The sequence below is a fragment of the Boleophthalmus pectinirostris genome, unplaced genomic scaffold, assembly GCF_026225935.1.
Source record: "Boleophthalmus pectinirostris isolate CB_2022bp ecotype Guang Dong unplaced genomic scaffold, ASM2622593v1 HiC_scaffold_23, whole genome shotgun sequence".
NCBI lineage: Eukaryota > Metazoa > Chordata > Actinopteri > Gobiiformes > Gobiidae > Boleophthalmus > Boleophthalmus pectinirostris.
The window spans coordinates 13,498,694-13,524,237 of NW_026571207.1; the positions used below are offsets into that span (position 1 = coordinate 13,498,694).

Consider the following 25,544-nt stretch of genomic DNA (forward strand, 5'->3'; position numbering starts at 1 on the left):
GCGAGGAAAAAAAACTATAACATAGATAAAAAATTGTGCAATATAGGCCCTTTAAGAGGCCCACAGTTTCTCCCAACTCCAAATCCCTTACGAACTGAGAACTAGAATGGGCCCACATAAGGTTCGCATTAAATATTTGTTGTGTTGCCTCTTTTTTTTTTTTTTTTTCCCTTCTTCCCTCCTTCCGCCCCTTCCCATCGGATGTTTTCGTAGCTAAACCAAATGTGCTCTCTCTGCTTGCCAAGAATAGTCATGAGAGACCGAATCCCTAAAGCGAATCGTGTAAGTTGCATCGTTGAACCAAGTTTCCACTGTCCCCATGGTATCTAAAAAGTACAGAGCTGTCTCCCCCCTGCTCCCTATGACCCGCCACATATCCAGATTTACTGTAGAGGTTTAAAAATTATTTGTCCATCTGCTATCGGACACTCCTGCTAACTGCATTATTGGTGACTCATCGTTCAATAGCCCTACCGTGTAATTCTTTAATCCTCCTTGAGATGTCATCGCATTAGTTCAGGATTTCGTTTAGAGATTGTGGAATAATGGACTAAACCAAATACACAAATGTTAGACTTTCATTTTAAATATTACCTGTCACTTTTATATATCATTTTGTAATATCACCTGTAGGGTTGTCAAAAGTATCAAAAATCAGATGCTAATTGATACTAAAACTCAAAAAAACGACTACTCAGTACTAAAAAAGTCACATTCACTAGACATAAATGAACCTTTCCTGAAGAGCTTTAGAATGAGTTGTGTAAGAACAAGTTTAAGATCACATAGACTAGTTTATGCTCAAGGACCACTATGGAACATACATGTATGACTGAGGGTTTACACAGATATAAGATCACATGCAAACGTAAAAGAAAGTATTATAATTTGAATTTGATTTGAAAATCACATTGTCTAAAGAAAGCGTGACTATAAACAGCAGTAGCTCAGTTGGTACTTGAGAGGTGATTGGTTGATGGATTAAGGTACTATTCTGTCATTGGCTGATAGGTGCAACAAGGTAAGAAATACACCCCCTGGTGTTTTTTGGTGCTTCAGTTTGAGTTTGCATGTCCCTACAACATCCCTATAGTTTAATACTGAGCTGGAGGGCAGGTCAGAATTGTATGGTGGGATTTCTGTTTAACTGTCAGATTGAAGATTTGTTGGTCTGGTTTATTTATAGTTTATATCCCTGTAATTACTGAGTCTATTCACATGAAACAAAAACTGCCACAAAGTTCAACATATTATGTTAGCGTAAATAAACAAAAGTGTGATGATTTTCTCACAATAAGTTGATAGAATGGTGCCATTATTTAACCATAAAGATGTGATTGTTGTCAATTGAATGCACTTTAAGCCTTAAGATTAATATGGCAAGTTTGTGGAGCCAATCCCAAACAAATAATGATAACTTTCAACATTTGTGCATCATCACTTCGGATATTCCTTTCAAAAACAGGAAATCTCCCGTAAAGTACTCATGGATTCTAAGTTATGGCAACCGTCCTCCGTGGTCATAGAAATTAAGCAGTTCAAATCAAAATATTACATCTTTTGAATGGGGAAAGGTCCTCGCAAAGTCCTCACATGAATAGGCCCTTGCCATCCATCTGAAATAATGATGTCATCAAATCCTACATGGACACAACTGTTACTATGAGTATCTGTAGCGTCTCTCTGTGGTCTGCAGTCTGTCCCGGATAAGTCTAAACAGGATGCCTTTGTCTCATGGTAAATCCCCTGCTCTCCACGTCTGCTCAACTCCCACCTGCACCCCCCCCCCCCCCAAAAGCCCTGCAACCCCCCCATAGCCCCTGCCCACATCCCTGCAGCGTTTGTATGGGGAGAACACATGTGCTTTGGCAGGGCCGGTGTGTTTAACATACTAATGCCTTACCGTGGGGCACCTGGAAACATGGCTGCGAGCTGGTTTTGTAGCTACTAATCACTGCCCACTTGTGCTGTGTAATTGAGTCAGAGAGGAGGGCTCCCCCACCTGTATGGGTTAAATACATGCAGCTGGATGCAAGTTTCAGCTTTGAGGTCCCGCGGTGTTACGCCATAGCTCCTACTAATTCACTGGTTTAAGTTTAGATCTGTGAAAAATGTAGGTAGACCTTGTTGGTGGTAGAAGATTTCAACAGGTTTTTAATACTTTTAACTCAATAATAAAAGTCAGATAATATTTCTTTTGCAATTCTTTGAAAATGTGCCTTTAAATGTTCTGGTTGAGTTCCAAGTGTGTGTACAATTTGACATGGACAAAAATATACCCTTGTTTGAAACATTACACTTAAGGATTCTTTTATGTCATCCATTTCTCTGTAGCCTTTTCTTAAAATATTAGGAAGTATATTCCCAATAATACAATAATACAATTTTGGATATCTTCAACTATCTTCTTATTCTGAGCTTGCTGGGCTTGCATTTCCACAAACCTGTCTCTTATTTGGCTTGGAGGAGGGCCCCCTTCTGCTTGTTTTCTATGCATGTGACAGAAGGTGCCGTACTTGTAACTCTAGTAGTTTAATACTTATTTGGAAACTACTGTTTTATGAGTTTATTGGTGTTGGATAACCAGTTGGTTTAATTTTCTGTTTAAATACTAATTTAAAAAAAAGTTAGGCAGCCAGAATTCAGACAGAATAATATGCGTCAATGTCCTCATAAGGTAAGTCGTTGTGTGCATTTAACCCATTCCTCTGCAACTGTCTATAAAAATAGTGCATCTCTCTACCTATAGACTTCGATTCACTTTTCTTTTTGTATTAAGTTTTAATTATTTAAAAAAAAAGTTTTACCAGCACATCAAAAGCTAATTTACTTTATTGCATGCACTCAGTGAACTGCTGGCTAATGCATATCCCAAACACCACATAGTTTATCTTTCTTGTCAATGAATCATTTCCCATTGCTGTAGTTTAATTTATCCGGCACATGTTTCCAAACTGTTGCAGAACGCACTTGTAATCCACCCATTAAAACTCAATGTGATTTCAAAAGCCTTTATTGGAATTGCCACAAACATGTCTCCGCTTATTAAAAAACATCCTGGTTTGCTCCGGAAAGAACGCTTAATCTGCCCTCATTTCCCTCTGTGACAGATAAAAACTCCAGCGGCTGTCGCAACCAAATTCCATCGACGGGAAGGTCACCAGTTTGAATCTTTTGACTATAAATACCAAAGAGAAAATATCTCATGTTGGAAATTGTTTTGAGCAAGACACTAACAGATGAACAATGTAAAAAGGAAGATGTATTCAAAGTTCTTATGAATCAGTGTTAAGCAGCTTTCTGGTTTTGAACAATTTCATGTCACTGTCAGTGTTTCCAAACACAAAACCACTGCAGTCTCTGGAGTAGAGAGTCATAAACATCTGCGAGGGAAATTATGAAGGAGGCTGTATACACTGGTGGACACATTATTGGGGGTTTTATCATGTGTAAGATTTGGCTTTAGGAGTGTTAACACTGCATGTTACAGAAATATGATTTTGTTACAGATGGGGTATTATGGTTTTTCATTGACTTTCTGTTTTAGTCACCTCAGTATTTAAAATTTTACAACTCGCAAAGCATATTCTGACTAATTATATATTTCCAATAATGGCACAACTGGTTCTAATCCAAAAGTACTAAAAGTAGTGCACAGAAATGAATTCAAAATAAATTAAAGGTTTCTGGTGGAGAGTACACCACCAGCTTGTCTCGGAGGAGAGGTTACAGCTTTGCCTGAAGTGTTCATGGTATATGTACGTATATGACAAAAAAACATCTGTTTGAGTAGACCGGAGGCCCAAAGAAAAATATATGCATTGAAAAAATATTTGGGTACATATTGTCAAGACTTACTGTTACATAAGGTGGTACTGCTTAAAAATACTTCATTCATTCTTACTGTGGGTGTGGTCACTTTTCCACAGATTTGATCTAGTGGCGTCACCTGCTTGAAATCACGAAGATGGAAAATCTTATGGCATATTGTGGAGCATTCCCATGGAGAATACCAGGTGGCGTTCCCTCCTCTAGAAAAGTTAGTAAAACGCAGACTGGAACAATGTTTAGCTCATTAAGCAAAACTCACAAATGTAAAATTTACATTATATCTCCCCTTTTAATTGGTGAAAAATGTAAATGTCAAAAGAGAGACGTGCAGGTCTGGAGAGAGTTGTGGTGGCACATAGCTGAAAAACAAAATGGAAGGGAAAGAGGGTGCATTTATGTGGTGGGTTGGTTGAAAGACAAAAGTAATGGTATTGAAATAAATGGAAAAAAAATCAAGTGCGTTCTCACCATACACAAGATCTTCAACATTGCAGCATTGCCGTCATTGTCTTGAGATGTTTTTGAAATAACAAAATAAAATTGAACTCCCACAGGCCAAAACACAACAGCATCACTCGTTTTAACACAATACGATAAAATACACCACAAACTGTTTATAGCAACCAATAGAATAGTTGGCAATCTCCAAAACACAAATGATAATAACTTTATGATTCTTCCCTCTATCAATCAACCCATGACATGTCTTCGCCTTTACAAAACAAAAGCTCTTTTTTTGCTAAAACACGCAGCTTTTTGTTCGGATGCTCCCAGCCCTCAGACCCATTGCATTCAGCACTAGTCACACATCCTTTCTGCCTAAACTCTTTTCTTCTCAATAATGCACGTCAAATTATTTCCTGTGTGAAAAGGGGAATTAGTGTCCATAGGGAGATAGGCGTGTATCAACAGAACGTGTCAGAGCCTGAGTGTTTTGAAAACCTCCAAACCACAAGGAAGGAAGCGGCAAGTGTGGCATCTCCAAGACCTCAAGATGATTCACCTTTTCTGACCTTACAATAGGGCTGAACGGTTTGGCAAAAATATCTAATTGCTAATTTCCTGACAAGCTTTTCAGTTAGATTTTTCGGTTTGTTTTAATAAAATTATTCTATTATTGTTGCTATTTTGTTCTTTGTGGAAGAAATTATGGTACTTCAAAAACTGCTGCCTTTAAGATTTGCTTTCAATAGCAATTCATCTTGCAGCCCTACTTTACAGTGCAATTTGAATTTGATGAAAAACTATACCTTAAAGGAGACACATGTGAAATGGACTTGTGAGTCGTTGCTCAAAGTTGTATTTCAATTGATCCATCTGTGTTTTGTCCTGCATTTGAGGCTTGGGTGCTCAGAAAATGTATTCACCAACTGCCTAGTGCTCAACATTTTCTTCTTTAATATATAATGGCTAATCTTCTGACTCATTCTCCATGTATTCTTAAGTCTGTATTAGACTGTCAGATGGCTGATAGTCAGTATGTCAACGGCTGAATCAGTGCTGCAGTCATTACAGTTGTGTCACTGAAGGAAAAGTACAAATGTATTTATATGAAAATATATTGGTCTTTAGTGTCATTATATGAATGTGCATTTACAAGAAAGACAAATAATAGTGCAGTCACACCAACATACAGTGTTCATATTTTTATTTTATATTTTATATAAAAATAGACATTAATAATAAGGTAAGAATGGAAAACATGTAGCCTTAACTCCAATACCAATTGATACTTGAGCTAATTGTTCCATTTAATTAATCAGCTAAAGGTTTAACACTCAACGTGCAGCATGAAGGTTCCAGGTTTGATTCTTGGGTCACCCATGTATTTATGTGCAGACATTGCACATTTCTGTACCAATTTAGAAATTGATACCTATTTGTTCCACCTAATTAATTATCTAAACATCTACTGTCTTCCCCAGGGCACTCCAGTTTCTCCCGTCAGAAGGGAAAAATGTCCCTGTAAGAGGACAGTAAATTGTATCTTACTTTTCAGTAAGGTTCACTTAATACTCCAGGTGGTTTATGTACCACGGGAGAACCATCTCCTCCTCTTCTTTTGTTTGATGGTCTCCTTCCACTCCTCCTCCTTGATGGCCATGTTGTCCTGGAGCTCCTGGTTCTGTCTCTTCAGAGCAGAGTTAGTCTCTTCTGAGGAGGTCAGAGGCTCTGAAAGTTCCTGGATCTTCTCCTGCAACATGTTCCTCTTGTACTCCTCAGTGCACTGTAAAGCACCGACCTCATCTCTGTGCTGCACCTGCAGCTTCATCTCGTGGATGATGTTTTGCACTTTCTGTGTGAGCTGGTCTCTTTGTTGCAGAACAGAGACATAAGCAGCATCGCACTGCTCAGTCACAGCCTTAAATGTTCGTCTCTCTCTGTCTGGAGAGTCTGATTTAAGGCTTGTGTCTTTGCCTTCTGCTCTTTCATTATCTGGCTCTGCTTTTCTCTCTGTATTGGAGGACTCAATAGTGTAGAGTGTTTCTCCACACTGAGTGTGGACCTAAGCTTTGCCACGATAGACTCAGGCCCATCTTCTCATCCTGGAGGGTTTGAAGTTTGGCCTGGGCCTGTAGGTGTTTTTCCTGCTCTTCGGTCATGGCAGATTTTAGACATGTCACTTCTGTGGTGAGCCACTGATTCTTTCTCTCCACTTCCTCCATTTTGTCCTGGAGCTCTCTGATGAAGTTCCTCTCCTCTGTGAAAGCAGATTGTAGATTGGACCCTTCCATCTCCAGGACTTTGTTGACTAACTCTGATAGCTCCAGTTGGCACAGAGCCTTTCTAGTGGCTTTCTTCTTTTGTGTCAGGGCATATTGCAGAACAGACACTTCTGCAGTCAGCTCTTGCTTCTCTCTTTCCAGAATTTCCACTCCTCTCTGAGCTGCTGCAGGGGCCTGTTCCTTCCCCTTCAGGGAGGACTGCAGTTTGGCCACCAGACACACCAGGCCCTGCTTCTCCACCTGCTCCTTTTCCAGATCCTGAGTGAGAGCAGTGGTCTGGTCTCTTAGTTGTGTCTCCTGCTGATCCTTCTTAGTGATGGTTTCCAGGAGATGCTGGGCTTTTTCCCCGGCCTTATGGTTGACTTGGGCGAGTCGCGCTCGAAGGAAAGAGTTGGCTTTAGCCTGACGTTTAATCTCCCCCTGCACCTCTGCCCTGACTTGTTTGATAAAAGCAGTGGACTTCTCCTTTTTGAGTCATTGTACCTGCTTCTGGAGATTTTCCACATACACACGAGAGCTTTCTCTTTCTCCTCCTGCTCCTTCCTTAGCTGAGCTTTCAGCATTTGAATTTGCTTCAGCAGATCTTCCTCAGGAGCCTCCTCCTGTTCCTGGGCCTCAGCAACCTCAGTTAGGACTTGCTGGTTGTCCTGGTCATTTGTTTAACCTGCTCTCGGAGCAGGGCTCCCCTTTGCTTTCTTCACTCTCTGCGATTCAGCAAAGGGGCCTCAGGGCTCTCCTCCTTCATCTCAAATTCAGGTTTGCTGGCAATCAGATGTCTATAAAACACCGTGATATTTGCCAATGCACATGTAACAAATGCACAGAGACTGCTTGTTAACAAATCCTGTATTTTTATTGACAAAGTTTTCTAAACATGTAGATTAGACCTCTACAAACATGCTTTAAATGTATTGGAGATTTATTAGTTTAGAAGTTAATATCAGTTCTCAAATGTTCTTGCAACTGTGTTTTGAAATGTGCACTGCACTTTTGTGCATTTGGTGTTGGGAGACTGGGATAAAATATGAATGATTTATTTCTATACATATTTGTGTGTAGGTTTGCATGCACTAAGGCGAGCGCTGGGAGGATCCACACTCCTGTCTGACCAGCAGCTGAAGGGGAGAGTCACTGTGACCCTGCAGGACTTGACCTGGGCCATGTCTGTGGTGAAGCCCAGTGCCATGAGGGAGGTGGCTATAGATGTTCCTAAGGTGAGATCAAGTACATTAACAATTACAATTATATTCATATTGTTTTTTATTCTTTTTTTTTTTTTTATCTTTGAACCATGTCATAATGTTGTGTCCTCATCAAAAAATTACCAATATTTGGTACAACTTATTTTATTAATTGAATGTTTTATATACTGTGCAAATCCAGAAAACACTTGAATTTCCCTGTAAAGGATGAATAAACAATCAGTTGTTCATCTAAATATGCTAACAAAAATATGAACAGCTCATTGGAGTACACAACATTTAACTAGTTGCTTCTATCTGAGGCTTCTTTTTATAGGTCTTGTGTCACCTTTTTTGGGCTTTTTTCCAAAGCTTGGTCACTGCCAAATCTGGCACCTCTAATACCGGCCTTGCATCTTCGTTCACGTTATAATTAGATACAGATAGCAAAAAACGTTCTAATTTTAACCTGTGAGTATGTGTACTGGGCCAAAACAAATGACATTTTGCTACATCATTTATATTGAACAATAACGGAACATAACTTTATCATGTATAGCGTAACCAGAAAACCAAGCTTATAACCAGGAAATCATGCTGGTAACTGAGGAAATTAAATGATGGTAATGGTAGTTTTCTGGCGTTGTTCACACAAACAAGCCTTACATGTATTCCCAGTAATTTACCTGGGGCAGATCAAAACTGCAGGGAAGTCAGTTCTGGTTTTGTTCACACATGACCCAGTTCTGGCAAACTGCAAGTTAAATTCCCAGGTCAGGCTACATGTGTGAATGAGTACAATGTGGTGAGAATAAAAAAATCTGAAAATTTCATGTCCTCAACACATGCTTGTAACATGGTCCTATAATGTGCATGGACCCCAGCAATGGCCCATAGTTACTTTTTCATTCAATATCAGTCAGTATGATTGCATTATGTGAGTAAAATTAGAAATGTCTGCAGCTTAACCAAAACAGTGACTGTGGCTCCAGTATTTGTAATCAGCCTTGCGTCAGTTCCACTCAGCCCCTCTCTGTCCCGAGGAGGAAGTGGAGTGGTTTACATCATGTTGTCTCTACCTCATCCAAAACAGCAAAACAAATTCATGAAGCAAACTGTCAGCGCTCACAGCTCATAGCCACAAGAAACAGAGTAGTCATCACTACTCCCTCTCCACTCACATGCACTCCCCAAAACTCTCCGGACCATTGACCGCGCCAGTCCCGGGACGTTTAGGCTGAGTGACTGTGGACGTGCTGGATGTGATGAATGCCTCTGCACTGGACAAGCAAAAAGAGAGATAGAGAGAGAGATGGAGGGGTAGGGGAGAGGAGGTGAGCAAAGAGAGCAGGATGTTTTGGAGTTTGCATGTGCAAGACATAACGGACAGGAAGAGGGCTCACATCATCCTCCACCGGTAATTGAAAGCAGATCTCTGATGGTTCCTGCCAATGAGTGTAGAAAAAAGAGATGTCCCTCCTCCCTCTACCGCATTTTGCTTACACAGTGTACAGGCAGTCTTGTTAAGTAGAAGTGAAGCACTCAGCAAAAGTATTCGTTTTAGTTCACTGGCTTTGTATAGTGTTTTTTGGACACAAAATGAGACTTTACATTATGCTCTTGAGCCAGTGTTTGTCTTGCTTTTCTGGTCAGAGAGAATGCAGGACAAAAAGCCAAATAGGTACTAAAACTTTATAATATAATTGCTAAAAGAAACTGCTATGTTTTTGGAATATACATATCAACAACACATTTACTTTGAGCTTTTGACTTTTAAACATGCTATGAAATGCTTTGCTCAGTTTATTTGCTCTCTGCAGTGCTATGAAATGCATCAAAGCTCCTGTAATTTTTACTTTCTCTTTTAACATTCTGGACCAAAATAACAACACTAGGTGTGCCATTGCTGCTGATCTAAAATTAGTGATTACATGTACAATATGCCGGTTTACAGTTTACAGTCCAGGGTCAAATCTACATGGATGTTTTGCATGGCATGATATAGCTCTTGCTGTGCCATGGCCAAAAGGTTACCTGTGGCTCAGTGCTGCAGACCGCAAGGACTGTGATGCAGAAAGACTCTATGGATGATTGATTAAAACAGCATGGAACAGCTAAAGTTTGGCACAGACATGTCCGCGCAATGAGCCTGATGTGATTTATTTTCCTGGTAAATAAATGCAAATTGACTTTATTGACTTGCAAATTGTTTGGATTCCCACAAAACATCTGAACCAGGATTAGCTCCATGAAAGCTCGAGTGGTTCAGGTTTGGTATGTTCAGAGTGCGCTGTTACATGCAGGGTTGCTTTTGAATACGATCAGACCTCTCCAGATGTGTTTATGTGATTTGGGAGATGCTATCCGCAACGCCCCCAATCGAAGTTCTGTGTTTACACAGATTTCTGAAATCATCTTCCAGTCGGACTAGGTCAGAGATTTGGTTTTCCTGGTGTGCACTGTGCATGTTAACGTAGTGAATCACTCCCTACACAGTTTCATTTGCTCACTTCCTCTGCTATTGATTCTTGTTACTATGATCTTATTAATTTTGTAAACTGTACATCATCTTTTCTGTAAACTCATTTGCTTGAGTTGAATCCTCTGGTTATTTCAGTGCTTTCAAACATTTGTATTTATTTATTTCTTCTTCTCTGAAGTCCTCTGGAGTCCAGCCGCAGAACTCCGGACCTGATTATATCCACATGAATGCAAACATTTGTTTCTAATCCACTTTATATAAGACACTTCCACTGGAGCTGGCTACACACACATCTCATAGGCTCCCCAGTCACGTACACTGCAATATAAGCGCCACTATTCTACTTAGTCATTGTCTTCCATCTCTTAATTGGACTTGTTTTAATATTTTCCACTGTATTTATTCGTAGAAGTCCCCTACTCCTTCCCCTCAACCCCATCAAAGAGCAGAGCTTAAGAGGTCCCTGTAAAGTTCAGAAAACAACAGTAAAACATAATAAGTAGGTCTAGTGTGTGGAAGGGAAAAGGAGGGAGGAAGGAGGAGAGGTAAATGAAGTCACAGCACGGCAAGGTGTGAGTCAAAAAACTTAGGCTTTTAATTCTATTAACACTTTGTAAGAGATGGAATGTGATGTATACTTGTACATTTCAATTCTTGCTCTTCTCAGTGAAGAATTTTAAGTAATAGTTGTAGTGTACAGGTCTGCATTGGTACATTGGTATGTTTAATTCAGAAAAAAAAAGTTTTTTAATTTGCATCCTACCCCTACTACTACTATCCTACTAAATTCAAAAAGACTTTTTACCTGCTGTTGTTGCCTCAGAATGCTTCAATAATGCCTTCATACAGTGCTGTCCCAGAATTAATAATAATAATAATGATTATGATGATGATTATGATGATAATAGTTATTATTATTATTATTATTATTATTATTATTATTTATACTTTCAGTTTCATTTGGATGTTTACTTTTGGCCCTGTGTCACCAATGGTACACCTCATACTGATTGGAAATGTTTTGACAAGAACATTGCTGTGAGTGGAAATTGAACCATCCACAATTTTGGGTACATGAAGTGCCTGTTCTACACAAATGGCAAGCTTACATGGTCTTCTTGTATGTGCCAGCGGAATTTATTTAATTCAGTTCTTTTCTATTGAAGGCAGTTTTTTAAAATACATTTCTATATCACCTGAACCTGCTTTACCATGTATTAAAAATAAAAGTCAAAATATAGCCTAATTGTAAAGAGAGACAACCAGATTGAAATATGTATTCTATTAATATTACATTTTCTTCAAAACAACCTTCATAATATTAACTGCATAGTTTATAATGAAAATGCTACAAAAAGCTAATAAAAATCCTGCTGGTTTGAGATAATATTGCCTGAATTGTTGTGATACTCCAAAATATTTAAATTTTTCCCAATATCACCCACTCCTACTTGAAAGTAAATAAATCCAAAGTCTAATGACAATGCATGAACCAAGGAGATCCAAGGAGGCATGTCTTCCGTTTTTGCAAAGTCACCAAATTGATAAGCAGTCCTTCAATCTCCTCCTCTTTACTGCACTTCCTCTGCAGCTCATAGCATATCATTTTCCTGCTGCTCAGCTGTTTCCTGTATAGTCTATGTGTCTTTAACCATGGCTTTTATCAGCTTATTTCATTTCATTACTCATTAGTGGTCTGAATCATTCTTCTGGCTCATTTGGCCCCTTCCGATCTATCTCGTCTCCACTTCCTCTCCTCCTCCTCTTCCATCCGTCCGTCCGCTCCCCCTCTCCAGCGCTGTCCATAAATTGTTGGGTATTTACAGTACGTGGCCAGACGCCAGGTTTCCATTAGGTGCTCGGTTCCCTGGAGACGGCGCCGGTAGCCTGGGATGTGTTGCACAGAGAGAGAGAAAAGAGAAGAGGAGAGAGGAAGAGCTGAAAAGATGGAATGATAGAGAAAATACTTTTAAAATATAAAGTTGCAATGTAAATGGATTATAGTTGGTAGTGTGTGTACATATATAACAGGCAAAACTAAGTAACAAAAGTTCAAGAAATGAATGTTTACTTACATGTTATATTTATCAAGATAAGATCAAATAAAATCTATGTTTTTTTCATTATGATTGGTCCATAGAGGCCAGCCCTACTTCATAATGAAATCATCTAATATCAGCTATTAGCATTAGATATTGGATACTGGTACTACTGGGCAAAAAAAAATAAAAATCTATATCATTCCTAGTTTCATACATAACTAGAGTTGCCTTTTGACTCATTTATTGGATTGTATTCCTGCAAATTTGGATGTGTCCATCTTGTCTCTACTGTGTCATTTCTACTGAAGGAATAACACCGGAAGTGCTCCTCTATTTTAAAATTACATATAACTTCAGCAAAGTACTTTAAATCATTGATCAAATTGCCTTCACAACTTAATCTGGTGTCCATCTTCAGTGTGAGCAATGGTACATTAGCTTGTACCCTTTAATGCTTTCTGCTGACATAATTGCCCTTTTTTATTTTATGAGTATAAGTAAGTATAAGTATTTTTTAAGGGTTAGGAGTTTTTTGGTGTTTCCTTACTAAATATACAGGATTACTGAAACACCCAAGTGAAATAAAACAGTATGTCAAATATGTTTTTGGTCAGGTGACAATACAAATGGTTAAAAGCTCAAACAAGTTGATTTCCCATAATGTTCTACACACCATAATGTTCTACACACTGCTATAGTCTTGTTTTGTGTGTCATTGACAAACTGGATTATTGAGCTGTATGCACATGCACTTTCCTCTTAACTGCGTTAGTACAGAATACGTGTGTCCATCTGATTCACTGTGTAACCTGATTTCTGCCTCTGTGTGCATGTAAACACAGTCAATGAGAGAGACGGGCCAGATAAAAAGCAGATAGTGGGACAACCAAGAGAGAGAGGGAGCAGCGGGTGGAACCACTGGAGAGGAGGTGTTCAAAAAGGAGGACTAAAAAGGCAAGAAATCAATGTATAATAAAGAGATAGACAGGCGGACTGATATAGAGCTTTGTGATGTGCCCGGAGGAGATGCTTCTACCTTATCTGCTTAATATCCTCTTGTTGTTCACTCCAGCACTCCCTTCCTCCCATCCGGGCTTGGGCCATTTGTCAGGCAGACACATCGTGGCCTGTTCCCCAAACCAGCAGCCCCATGGTTCAAACTGAGCTATATATTCTACACATTTTTCCCAGTGTAGTTTTCCGTCTCCAATTTTTGCAAGAGAAATGTGCAGTACAGCATCAAAAGATACAAATTGAAAAGGTCGTCTTACAAGAATGCTTATGAACAAGGATGACATCAGCGTGCAATCATAGGTTTCTAGGTTGAATGCTTTCCTTATTGGCACCGGTTGGGTTTTGAACTGCAAAATCAGGCTGTGTCATAAATCATATGTTAATCATAGATGTTACTGTTGTATCTGGCTCACCATTTGGCTTGTCAAGAAATATGAAATAACATATCCTGGCTTTGTTGAATATCAAAGGTCATTATTACAACAAAGAACATATATATATATATATATATATATATATATATATATATATATAGAATTGGCGCGTTTCTAAGGAAATTTAAGAATTGATACTTGAACTAATTGTTTTTTCTAATTAATCATATAAACGCCTAGCGTTCTGACTCAAATTTAGAGTGCAGGAAAAGTCGTCTGCATTTGACGGGGGAAATTGTCCCAATGGGAACAGTAAATTGTACCTTACTTTTCAGTAAGGTTCTCTTAATACTCCAGGTGGTTTATGTACCATCTCCTCCTCTTCTTTTGTTTGTCTCCTTCCACTCCTCCTCCTTGGTGGCCATGTTGTCCTGGAGCTCCTGGTTCTGTCTCTTCAGAGCAGAGTTAGTCTCTTCTGAGGAGGTCAGAACCTCTGGAAGTCCCCAGATCTTCTCCTGCAACACGTTCCTCTTGTGCTCCTCAGTGCACTGTAGAGCACCGAGCTCATCTCTGTGCTGCACCTTCAGCTTCATCTCGTGGGTGGTGTCCTGCAGGTTCTGTGTGAGCTGGTCTCTTTGTTGTAAAACAGAGACATAAGCAGCATTGCACTGCTCAATCACAGCCTTAAATGTGACTTTCTCTGTCTGGAGAGCCTAATTTAAGGCTTGTGTCTTTGCCTTCTGCTCTTGGATGATCTGACTCTGCTTTCTCTCTGCAGTGGAGGACCTCAATAGAGTGTTTCTCCACATTGAGTGTGGACCTAAGCTTTGCCACAGTAGACTCCAGCCCCATCTTCTCATCCAGCAGGGTTTGAAGTTTGACCTGGGTCTGTTGGTTTTTCCGCTCCTCTGTCAGGGCAGATTTTAGGCACGGCACTTCTTCTGCAGATCTGAGAGTAGATCCCTTCTTTGTCAGGATGTTGTTTTCTGACTCCAGCTCCTTTCTAGTGGCTTTCTTCTCCTCTGTTAGAGCAGGTCGCAGAACAGACACTTCTGCAGTCAAGGCTCTTGATTGTCTATTTCCAGAATGTCCACCCTGTTCTGAGCTGCTGCAGGGGTCTGTTCCTTCTCCTTCAGGGAGGACTGCAGTTTGGCCACCAGACGCACCAGGCCCTGCTTCTTCACCTGCTTCTTCTCCAGATCCTGAGTGAGAGCAGTGATCTTGTCCCTTAGTTGTTTCTCCTGCTGATCCTTCCTAGTGATGGTTTCCAGGAGATACTGGGCTTTTTCCTCGGCCATATGGTTAACTTGAGCGAGTTGCCCTTGAAGGAAACCGTTGGCGGTAGCCTGATGTTTAATCTCCTCCTGCACCTCTGCCCTGACTTCTTCCATCTGTTTGGCAAAAGCAGTGGCCTTTTCCTTTTTGAGTCATTATATCTGCTTCTGGAGATTTCCCACATACACACGACTGCGGTCATACTGCTCCTTGATAGAGAGCTTTCTCTTTCTCCTCCTGCTCCTTCCTTAGCTGAGCTTTCAGAATTTGTATTTGCTTCAGCAGATCTTCCTCGGAAGGCCTGGTTCTCCTCCTGTTCCTGGGCCTCAGCAACCTCAGTTACGACCTGCTGAAGGTTGTCGTGGTCATTTGTGTGTCCCTCTGCCTGTCAGAGTAGGCTTTCTTCTCTTGCGATTCAGCAAAGAGACCTCAGGGTTCTGCTCCTTCATCTCAGATTAAATTTTTCTGGCCAGCTGATGTCTGCAAAACAATGTGATAATTATCAGTAAAAGGTTCTATGTTAAGTTGCTGGCTGTCTTGCTTGTGTACTCTCTAACGAGTAATGGTGTGTTCGATTATCCATCCGACTCTGAAGTCTGAGGATGTTGCTTAGTGACACGCACTAACATGCCCTTTTTCTTCAGACAGTGCAACTTGGAACTTGGAAGAACTCAGAGGAGTCCGAGCAAGGATAGTATCCAAGAAGGCTGCTCCGAGTGTCAGTTTTAAGTATGAACTGTTTTCATTGTGTTTGGAGCTTTGGTCACTCGTATTACTGCAATATCTTACTGCGTCCATATCACTGCCTGTGAATATAGTACTTGGTGTCGTGGTAAGGACAGTATTGACAAAGACTTGTTTTAAACGAGTGTTGCTTAACGTCCCTAGAGTTGCAAACAGAAGATAAACAACAACAATAACTTTCCAGTTGACGTGCACATTTTTTTTCAAGTCAGACATGTGAAACCGGAACGAGGCGGCAAGCGTGTTAGCTATGTCCATTCATATATATGGTCTATGTGAGAAACATAATAAAATGCTTGAAGCATGGACATGAAGTCATATCTGAGATCTGAGTGGGAGACGGATGGATAATCGAATGCACCCTAACCCTTCTAGTAACATTATGTTGCTATGGTTACGTTGCATTTAATTACATACACAATTGCAACATTGATAACATAAAGAATGTATGTTTGAAAATAAAAACATGTAATGGCTAGTATATTGAGTTATTTTGTAAGGCATCTCCGATAACGGGGTGTAGACGCCTATGATATGCTTAATGTTCAATAACTGCATGTGAAGCATAATTTTCTTCAAGTGAATTTAATGGTTTATCTATTTTGGAATATGCTTTTTTATATTAGGTCTCCATTCATTTTTTGAAGGCAACTTGAGAGCATTGTTGATGTCAGTGTCCAGTCAGAGTTGACTGTGGTCGGTTGCTTCCATTGTTGGCAGTGAGTTTTGTTTTGAACTTTGGCTTTGTCATACTTTGTTAAACATAACAAACACAGAGCTTGGATTTCCCATATTAAGTTAAACGTTATGAAAAGAGTTTTGCTGTTGCCAAATTGATGATGCACTTATCCAGTATTAGTATTGGATCTGATGTACAAAAGCATGCATGTATTCTTTTTAAAAACATGGCTGTTAAGTTGGTGACCTCAAGTTCAAAATTGGTCAGAGAATGATTGGTCAAGGAGCCAATTTGCAAGGTCAATCAATTGATACTTCTAAAATCCATTCTACAACCATGCTCACAGACTTTCACCACTTCCCAGAAATACAATGTTAGAATTGAGAGCATAACTATAACATTTAGGAGTTAAAGGGAAATAAATACCTACTTCCAGTCTTTTGCATTTCAAGGTATTGGTAGTTTTGTCAATATCCGTCATACTTGATTTTGATAAAAGTTTTGACATTCCTACTGGGGCCCTACCGTTATGGATTTTGTTGTGGCCGATATGATACCAATAAAATGTGGGTTGGAGCTGCCGATATCCTATATAATCGCTGATATATTTAGTGATGTAAAAAATTGTCTAATATAGTGGATTTTAAATTGGGTTTATTTAGGCAACATTTATTGTTATTCTGACTCTTTGCATCATATTTACAGACAGTAGGTCGAACTAATGGCATTTTTGCATCACATTCTAGCTACTAGTGATGGGTATTCCAGTTCTTTTTAGAGAACTGGCTCTTTTGGCTCAGCTCACTAAAAGCAGCTGGCTTTTTTGACTCCCAAGTGGCTCTTCAGGTTGTTTTGTTGCAAGCAGGACTAAAGCAGGTCTAAAGCAGGACTAAACCAGAACTGAACCAGGACTGAAAAAGAACTAAACCAGGACTTAAACAGATCTAAACCGTGCGTAAAATAGGGCTAAACCAGAACTGAACCAGGACTGAGTGTCGGGACTTGGTCTCTATCTCTTTCCCTCTTTCAAGTCCAAGATTAGTCCTGGTTTATTTATTTTATGCTGAACTACAGCCAAATATGCATGTTTTTTCTATCCTATGCACATTTTACCTATGCATATTTCTGAAAGTTTCGTTTTCAGCCGCTGCCGCTGTCAAACTACCACTAGTCTGCACGCGACGTGAGGAGAAAAAAGTGAGAGAAAGAGAGGGTGAGAGAAAGAGAAAACACGGCTCCCAATAACGAGCAGGCTCCCGTCGTTCATTTCAAAGAGCCGGCTCTAAGAGCCGTTTCATTCACGACCGACCCATCACTACTAGCTAGTAAAGAAAGTAAACTACCGCGGTTAGCCTTTAGCCGTAAATGCGTGCACGCCACGGTATATAGATAAATATATAGATAAATGTGATCACTTACTCCTCTATTCACAGCTCATTTACATATCAATGCAGGTCCAGTCACGTATATATATAGGGCCAATATAGTCACTTTACAATAGGCCAATAGAAGAGAATACAGTCTGTTTATGTGTGGGAGCTACAGCAGCTAATCGCTAACCAATAACAAATAACCAAAACTAGCTTAAAAGTCGACATATTTCCAACACTCACCGCTCACACAGGCTCCTCCTCACATCACAAGTCTGCAATAATAAATGTCCTTTTAATCCAGACTTAAACAGATTGTCCGTAAAAAGAATATAATCTCAGTGTTTGGACCTACGTCTGGGGGTGTAAACAAACACACGTGAGTGACGTGACTCTGGGGATGTGTTCAGGGACAGTATGGACACACACATAGGGATATGACTCCGCAGATAAATCCTGATGTGGACCCACATATTAGGACATTTATCTGTCTGTAAATTGGATTAAATGGAAATAATGTAGAGAGTCTAAGCTTTATAACGAGGTATAACATGCCCACGTGAAATATCGACCCATATCAGCAAACATATCGGCCGATCGCCGATATGGTTCCAGGTGCCCATATCGGCTGATAATATCAGCCAACTGATATATCGCCCAACTGATATATCGGCCGGGTTCTAATTTCTACCACAATGTTAATGCAAATAGACCACTTTTTATACAATAGGCTGTGATATGTAATTTTCAGCACATAAATTTGTAATTTCTCATTTGAAGAAGTCCTATAAGAGAATCTAGTTTTGATACAAATGTGTATGTGAGTATTTTATAGGGATGTAACAATAACTGAAATATTGTGATATTGTATCATCAAATTTTCCTTAATAATATCGTGGACCATCATAATATATCGAATTACAAGTCTCTTTGCTTAAATTAAGAGTTATGGTGCAGCAATAGCTAAAAAAAGACTACATAGAACATGATCTTTTGCTCCATTTCAGTGTAGACTACATGAAGAAAGTTTTAAGCACTTTTATGTCTTAGTTCTTTGGATTAAGTCTTGTTAAGTCATTTTAAGAGGAAAAGTAGCATATTAACAGTTTTAGCTATTTAGCCTCCACAAAATATTACAATTGTACTGTGACATGTTTATCAGGAAAACATAGTACAAAGAGATTTGGAAATTGTTACATCCCTAATCGTGAGCTTTCCCACGCTATCGCAATAAATATCGTACCATGACGTTCATACCGTGAAGATACCATATTGTGAGACTTGGATATCATTACACCCCTAGTATTTTATGTTTTGACTTTTTGTAACTCTATGAGATATACTAATAGAACTGTTTGTTCTCATGTCCAGGTGAGGTGGTCAGATATCGGAGGCATGGAGGAGGTGAAGTTGAAACTGAAGCAGGCAGTGGAGTGGCCCCTGAGACACCCTGAGGCCTTCACTCGCATGGGCATCCAGCCGCCTAAAGGAGTGCTGCTGTATGGGCCCCCGGGCTGCTCCAAGACTATGATCGCCAAGGCTCTGGCCAATGAGAGCGGACTCAACTTTTTATCTATTAAAGTAAGTGAAATTTTGTAGACCACAATTCATACACAAAGTGCATTAAAATCATAATACAAACAAATACAAAAAGGGGTTGTGTTTTGTTTCATTCACACATGTTTTATTATTAAGCTGTCTACATCTCGATAGCTTCAAAATACTCTGTTCCACCTTGTGATATCATGAAGCAATAGTTTTTTAAGTTAACAGGTACGCTTTACTAGTAGAGACTGGCGATTCCATGTTTGCAGTTATCCAGATTATTCTAGTAAAGGTGTATAATGTTTGAAAATATATTTGAGCCCTTCTATTACCTCCTTATATCATGAGGGGGAGCATGACATTTCATTGTTCATTTTGACAATATCACGCTTCACTTTTTAAGGTTATTTTACTATACACAGAAAATACTATGTCATAAAATGAAAATATATTTTATTTTCAAACCTCAGCATTGCTGGTATTCAATACCAATGATGTCAGCAGTGTTTAAAAGTGGACATACTTGGCTAATGACTTGGAGACAGTCTGACCGCACCACTTCCTCTTTAGTGGGCTCCTTGTATGACCCCTGACCCCGTGTTTGTCCCTTCTCATTCATCACCCCATCCTCTGCTGCTCCCCCCGCCCCTGCCTGTCCGGGCCGCCATGACAGAGATTGATTGATCAGCTTGTTGAATTGTTGATCGGGAGGTTATTTTCAAAGCTGTTGCCGCTTGAGACAGAAGAGCACGACAGAAGCTCTCAGCCGGTGTCATTAAGCTAACGGCAAATGTCAGTGACAGTTGAAGCCAGCTTTGTTTTCATGAATCACGCTGGAAATGGGTGAGGCGCAGTCCCACTAACTAGGGCTGTAAAAAGCATGAGTTAACTTTAGCTATTTCACCTTACGACGCTCTAAAGTGGGCAACAGGCAGGAAATAGCTGGGTTGGAAAACAAGACGGTTTATTTATGGCTGACGCATTTGCTGGTAGTAAAAACAAAACAAAACATTATGTGTACTGCTAGGAGTAAATAAATAACTATAGCTTGACTGGAATAAGGTTTTTCAGTTTATGAATCTATTAAACTATTGACTATAGACAGAAAGGATTAGCTTGTGTAACTTATTTGCCTTTCAATTATTGTAAAAATAATATCTGCCTGAAAAACTACCATATATTTTGTACATAGTTACAATATGCCTTCACTAACGCAGACACATAAAGCTAGTATGTTAAAGTCTATTGTGTATAATAGCTATTAGAACATTTGAAAACATTGCTTATTGGATCGCTTTTCATTATATCGACAAGGTCAAAGTAAAGACGGTGGTTAAAAAAGTTATGTATAGCATAAGATTTATCGTATGAACTGTTCTTTACAATAAAGTTTTTTGTTTTGATGGATAGATTTGGTTATCTAAAAATATTGTAGTTATTTTTTTGTCTATTGCATTTTAGATCCTGTCTCTGTCAAACCCCATAATAACAAGCACTTTCCTTTAACTTAACTCTAGTTTGCGTAATGTTATATTTTGGATAATGTTATCTACGCCAAGAGTTCAAGTCCCCAGGAAGCGATCTGCCCCATGAAAAACATCCTGCCCCCCGCTGACAGCATCTGCAATAACACCGTCCACCTCTCCAGTGCTTTCACATAGAGATACCTTATCCAGATTTGGGATACTTCAAGGCTTAACTGTTTCCTCTGTGAGAAGAGAAGCCCTATTATCTTCTTGTCAATTCGAGTTTCCTGCCCGCCATACACACATCCGCAGATACTGTCAGTGGATTTAAAATCAACTTGTCCAGCACAGGAACCCAGGATTATGGAGTCAAGCGGCACACTTAGTAGAGGAGACAAAAGGCCTGCAGTTAAGTGTCCTGTCCTCCAGCAGCACTGAGGTGTTGAAAGGTTGACTGGAGAAAGAGGAAGTTCTTACGATGAATGTCTGCAGGTCTATCTGCTTTTGAGAGACACGTGAGGAATTGTGTATCTGGGTTCCCATCAAATTATTATTGTTTTGAGATCACATATTACCTGATTTTTTGATCTATGTTATAATGTTTCCTCATCAGAAACATACCAGGGGTTATGTTTTTTTTTTTTGTTTTTGTTTTTCACATATGTTTAACACACAATCCTGTTTAACACTTAATTCTAGCCCTAGAAGTGCCAGTCTCTATTGAACTAAAGGTAAAAAGTAGCTGTTAACGTGGAAACTACCCCTTCATGACATTATAAGGTGGAACAGAGCATTCTGAGCTTTTGGTGTAGACTAATAATGCGGGATTATTCAAACATTTGTGAATGAAATAAAACACAACTCTAGGTATGTTTTTGATGAGGTAACAGCATTTTAACATGATTAAAGCTCACAAAAATCAATTTTGAGTAATATAGAACCTTTAAGAAAAGTGCTTATTGTATACAGTAGTGAGTAGGTGAGTGCTGAAATAAAAATGACAGAGAACGAAGACAAATAAAGATAAATCAGAAGTACATATGTGATGTGATGGCAAATATCAAAATTGACAATTATAATAATTCATTTGTTTCGTATAGCACTTTTCCAGACACTGAAACTCCACAATTTTGTGCATTATTCATTTACTCCACACTTGGTGCTGGTAAGCTACTTCTGTAGCAACAGCTGCGAAGGGTTAGACGGACGGAAGTGAGGCTGCAAATCGGCCCCTGTGACCACCACATACTCTCATACCAGGCAGTTCGGGTGAAGTGAGGAGACAATAACAGTTTTTTGCTGCTGCACCCCTCTGTGGCACCTGATATTCCCAACAGCCTCTGATCCAAGTATTACCAAGCCCAATCTTGCTCAACTTCTGAGGTTTGGCACAGAGATTTGGCCAAAAGTGATGTGACGCCTAGGACAATATGCAGTTGTGGTTTTTTGTCATATGGTGACTCAGCCTCTGCCGTGCTGTGAGTGACAGGTGGATTTAACCAATCATGTTGAGGTGTGAACTCTCTCAAAATACAAAGTCAGGGGTCTAGCCTCTAAGAATAAATATTATGATTTTTTTTTGTGTTGTTTTTTTTGTTTTTTGCATACCGACCACCTCTATTCATGGTTTCAGAAAATAACTTTCTTTCTAATTTGAAGGATTTTGTGAGGATTTTTCCGCATTTAAAAGACATAACATTTTGATTTGAATTGTGTTATTGCTATAGCAACAGAGGACTGCTGCAATACCAATTCCTTCAAATCAGGAAAGAAGCTTGAAGCTCATAAATGAACTTCCTTTTATCATTTATTTGTCAGTGACCATGTCCAAACACAACAGTCTTATAAAAGAGAAGATGTTTTGCCCCAGATGTAACAAAGAGTTCCATACACAGTCCATGAGCAGGCACACACTAAAATCAGGATTTGTGTCAAAGGACTTTCCATCCTGGCTGTAAATAGTTGAAAACAAAAACCAAAGAAAACTCGAGAAGTAATTTCCTAGTAAATGTTATGAGTGGTGTTTCAGACAAGTTCTCGTTTGCCAGAGGCATATTACATTTGTATGAGTCAAGCCCTTACTTTAACGTTTTAACTGTAAATCTAGTTCCGAGTTGACGGCAATTAGCCCCAGTTTAAAATGTCAACGGAATCTAAAAGGATTGAAAAGGCCTTTCAGAAGAGACAGGAAACATGTAGAGGAATCTAAAAAATGTCCCGCTCTCTTTGAAAGTGCACAAGTATGAATTATAGAGTAACAATCAGAGGATTAGCTTTATCTGTACTGTGGGGCATACAGCAGGGCTCTACTCACGGACAGGCTTAAGTGTATTTTACGCACCTGGGCTTAGACACACCATGCATCTGCAGCTTGTGTCTTCATTACCATGTTTGCTTCTCACTAAAAATGTATAGATTTTGAATGAAAGGAATGAATTAAAGGATTGTTAGTCTGTTTTTTTGGGTTTTTTTTCTATCACAAACCTGGAAAAGAAAGAGCTGTAAGCAGTGCAGGATTGAAGTAACTTTGGTGGTCCATCCCGATTCACTTCACCATCTGAAAAAAATGCTTTGCACGCACTCAAAAATGAATCTCAATACTAGCAACGTTTCAAAGCGTTTGTTATTGTTTCTTTGGAACTAGCCGTATAGATTTAATTACCTCCTTCCTTCTTTTGTGGTTTCGGATAACATAGTATACTTTATTCAAATGTGGATGTCCATGTAAAAGTGGATCGCCTCAATAAATATTCACAATACAATATTTTAAAAAAAGTCAATATAAAAAGGGACATTGGCTTGTCTAGTATGAATGCAGATTGGCAGTCTCACTTCCATTACTCTGCCCCAGGGCAGCTGTGGCTACAATGTAAAGTGAATGAATAATGAACAGGAAAGCACTTTGGGTATCTTGAAAGGCGCTAAAGAAATCTCCATATGTCCACATATCTTGTCCAACTTTTACCTCAGTATATTTTAATATTTACTTCCTTTTTTAGGGACCTGAACTACTAAGCAAATATGTTGGGCAGTCTGAAAGAGCCGTCAGAGAGGTGAGTCTGCATTTGTCATAAACAGGAATACTTAGAGTAATTAGTTTAAATTGTTTTCCGAAACTCTATTTATACAGTGAATGGCGGTCGGTTGTGTTCTAGCTATAATACATGGACTATTTCCTGTGCATGTTTTTGTGTTGTTGTGGCGCACTGTTCTTTGTCTTTGTCACACTCATCCTCTTATTTCCGCTCCTTCATTGTGGCTGCCATCATCTGCAGGTGTTTCGGAAGGCCCGGACCGTCGCTCCCTCCATAGTCTTTTTTGATGAGATCGATGCGCTGGCCAGCGAGAGAGGAAGGTACATGAGGTTACTTTTAGACAAACAGGAACACAACATTTCTGGTAAATGGTCCACCTGTTTGTCTCTATGGAGATGTTATTGCTTTAATTTCCCATAATATAGCATTAAACTTGTCTATCTCCATGGAGATGGGCAGGTGACAGATCTGATCTATGATGAGATCTGTGTTTTTCAGTATTTTTAAGCTATAAAAACTTTTTGATTCAATAACTAGTACAATGTTTTTTGTTAGTTACAACAAAACAGTAATGTATATTTCAACAAATGAAGTCACTTAATTGAATACTTACCTTATACAGTGGGACATTCAAGGCAAAGCAATAATATCTCCAAGTTTAAAACAAGTTTATGGGGCAGTAGTGGCATAATGGGTTGAGTGTTCACCCAGCAACTGTCTTTGGTTTAAGAAGTACATTCTTCAATTACATTTTCCACTCCAGTCACATAATAACTGTAGCTGGTTGAGAGAGCAAGGAAGAAGCATAAATTCTAACAAAACACCATGCTTCTGGTTCTCTGTGTATTCCTCTCCTAAAAGAAGATAAATTATGCTTCTTTTTAGGTATTTTGTATTAAACTGTAACATATATATATAATTATTTTAGATTTAGTTCAGTGTAAATCCCAATATGAATCTAAAATGTCTTGATAATAGAAAATGATTCATTTACTTCCTGCTCAAAGTTACATTTTAAATTATACATTTTTACCAGAAACAAAATATGACCAGTACAAAATATCAAATTGAACACTTGATTTTGCTGAGATTATTTACTATTAGGAGTGACACATACATTCTGGACACATTTCACAAAAACACATTTCATTGTACTCCATTTTCCAGTCATAAATTCTGCCCTTGAACGCCTCACAAAGATGCTTTCATGACTCACTGGCACATATCTCCAAGTGTCCGCGAGACTTTGAAGCCACTCACGGTGCCCCCTCAGACACAGAGCAGTGGCTTGTCCCGGAGCGGCTGGGTGGGATGGCACTGGGAACATCTGTGGCCCAAAGGAAGCTGGGACGGGCGGAGGGAGGAGGGGGGCAGAGGCGAGAGGGGGGTGCGGGCGGAGGACGAGCACCGGACACACACAGAGACCTCATTGTGGTGCGCGGAGCAGATGGCAGAGGCCAAAAATGCAGCGCGCTTCCTCGATAAAAATAAAGGGCGCAGGAAGGAGCACAGACAGGGCAGGCGGCTGGTCCATGTGCTCACAGGCTTCAGAATGTTGACACCATTCATTTGGTCTGTTATAGTAAACATGTAGCTCTCAGTTTTATTTGTGTAAATGCATAGTGACAGTTTATATTGGCATTTCACATTAGTGCTGCACGATATATTGCAATCAGATTGAAATTAAGAAATATAAGCATGCACAATGATTAGATAATAGAAAATTATCCTGTTATTGAAGAAAAGTACTTTTTAGACCTACAAACTATTTCTGAAATAC

At 39.4% G+C, this 25,544-nt stretch overlaps 1 protein-coding gene across 1 annotated transcript in view; it reads left to right on the forward strand.

Annotated features, from left to right (window-relative positions):
- Positions 1–25,544, forward strand: part of spata5 (spermatogenesis associated 5) — a 167,483-nt gene that overhangs the window by 17,187 nt on the left and 124,752 nt on the right. Inside the window, exons 11-14 of the mRNA XM_020917598.2 lie at positions 7,617–7,771; positions 19,090–19,299; positions 23,729–23,782; positions 24,005–24,084. Coding sequence (XP_020773257.2) covers positions 7,617–7,771; positions 19,090–19,299; positions 23,729–23,782; positions 24,005–24,084 — 499 coding nt within the window. The remainder of the gene's footprint in view (positions 1–7,616; positions 7,772–19,089; positions 19,300–23,728; positions 23,783–24,004; positions 24,085–25,544) is intronic.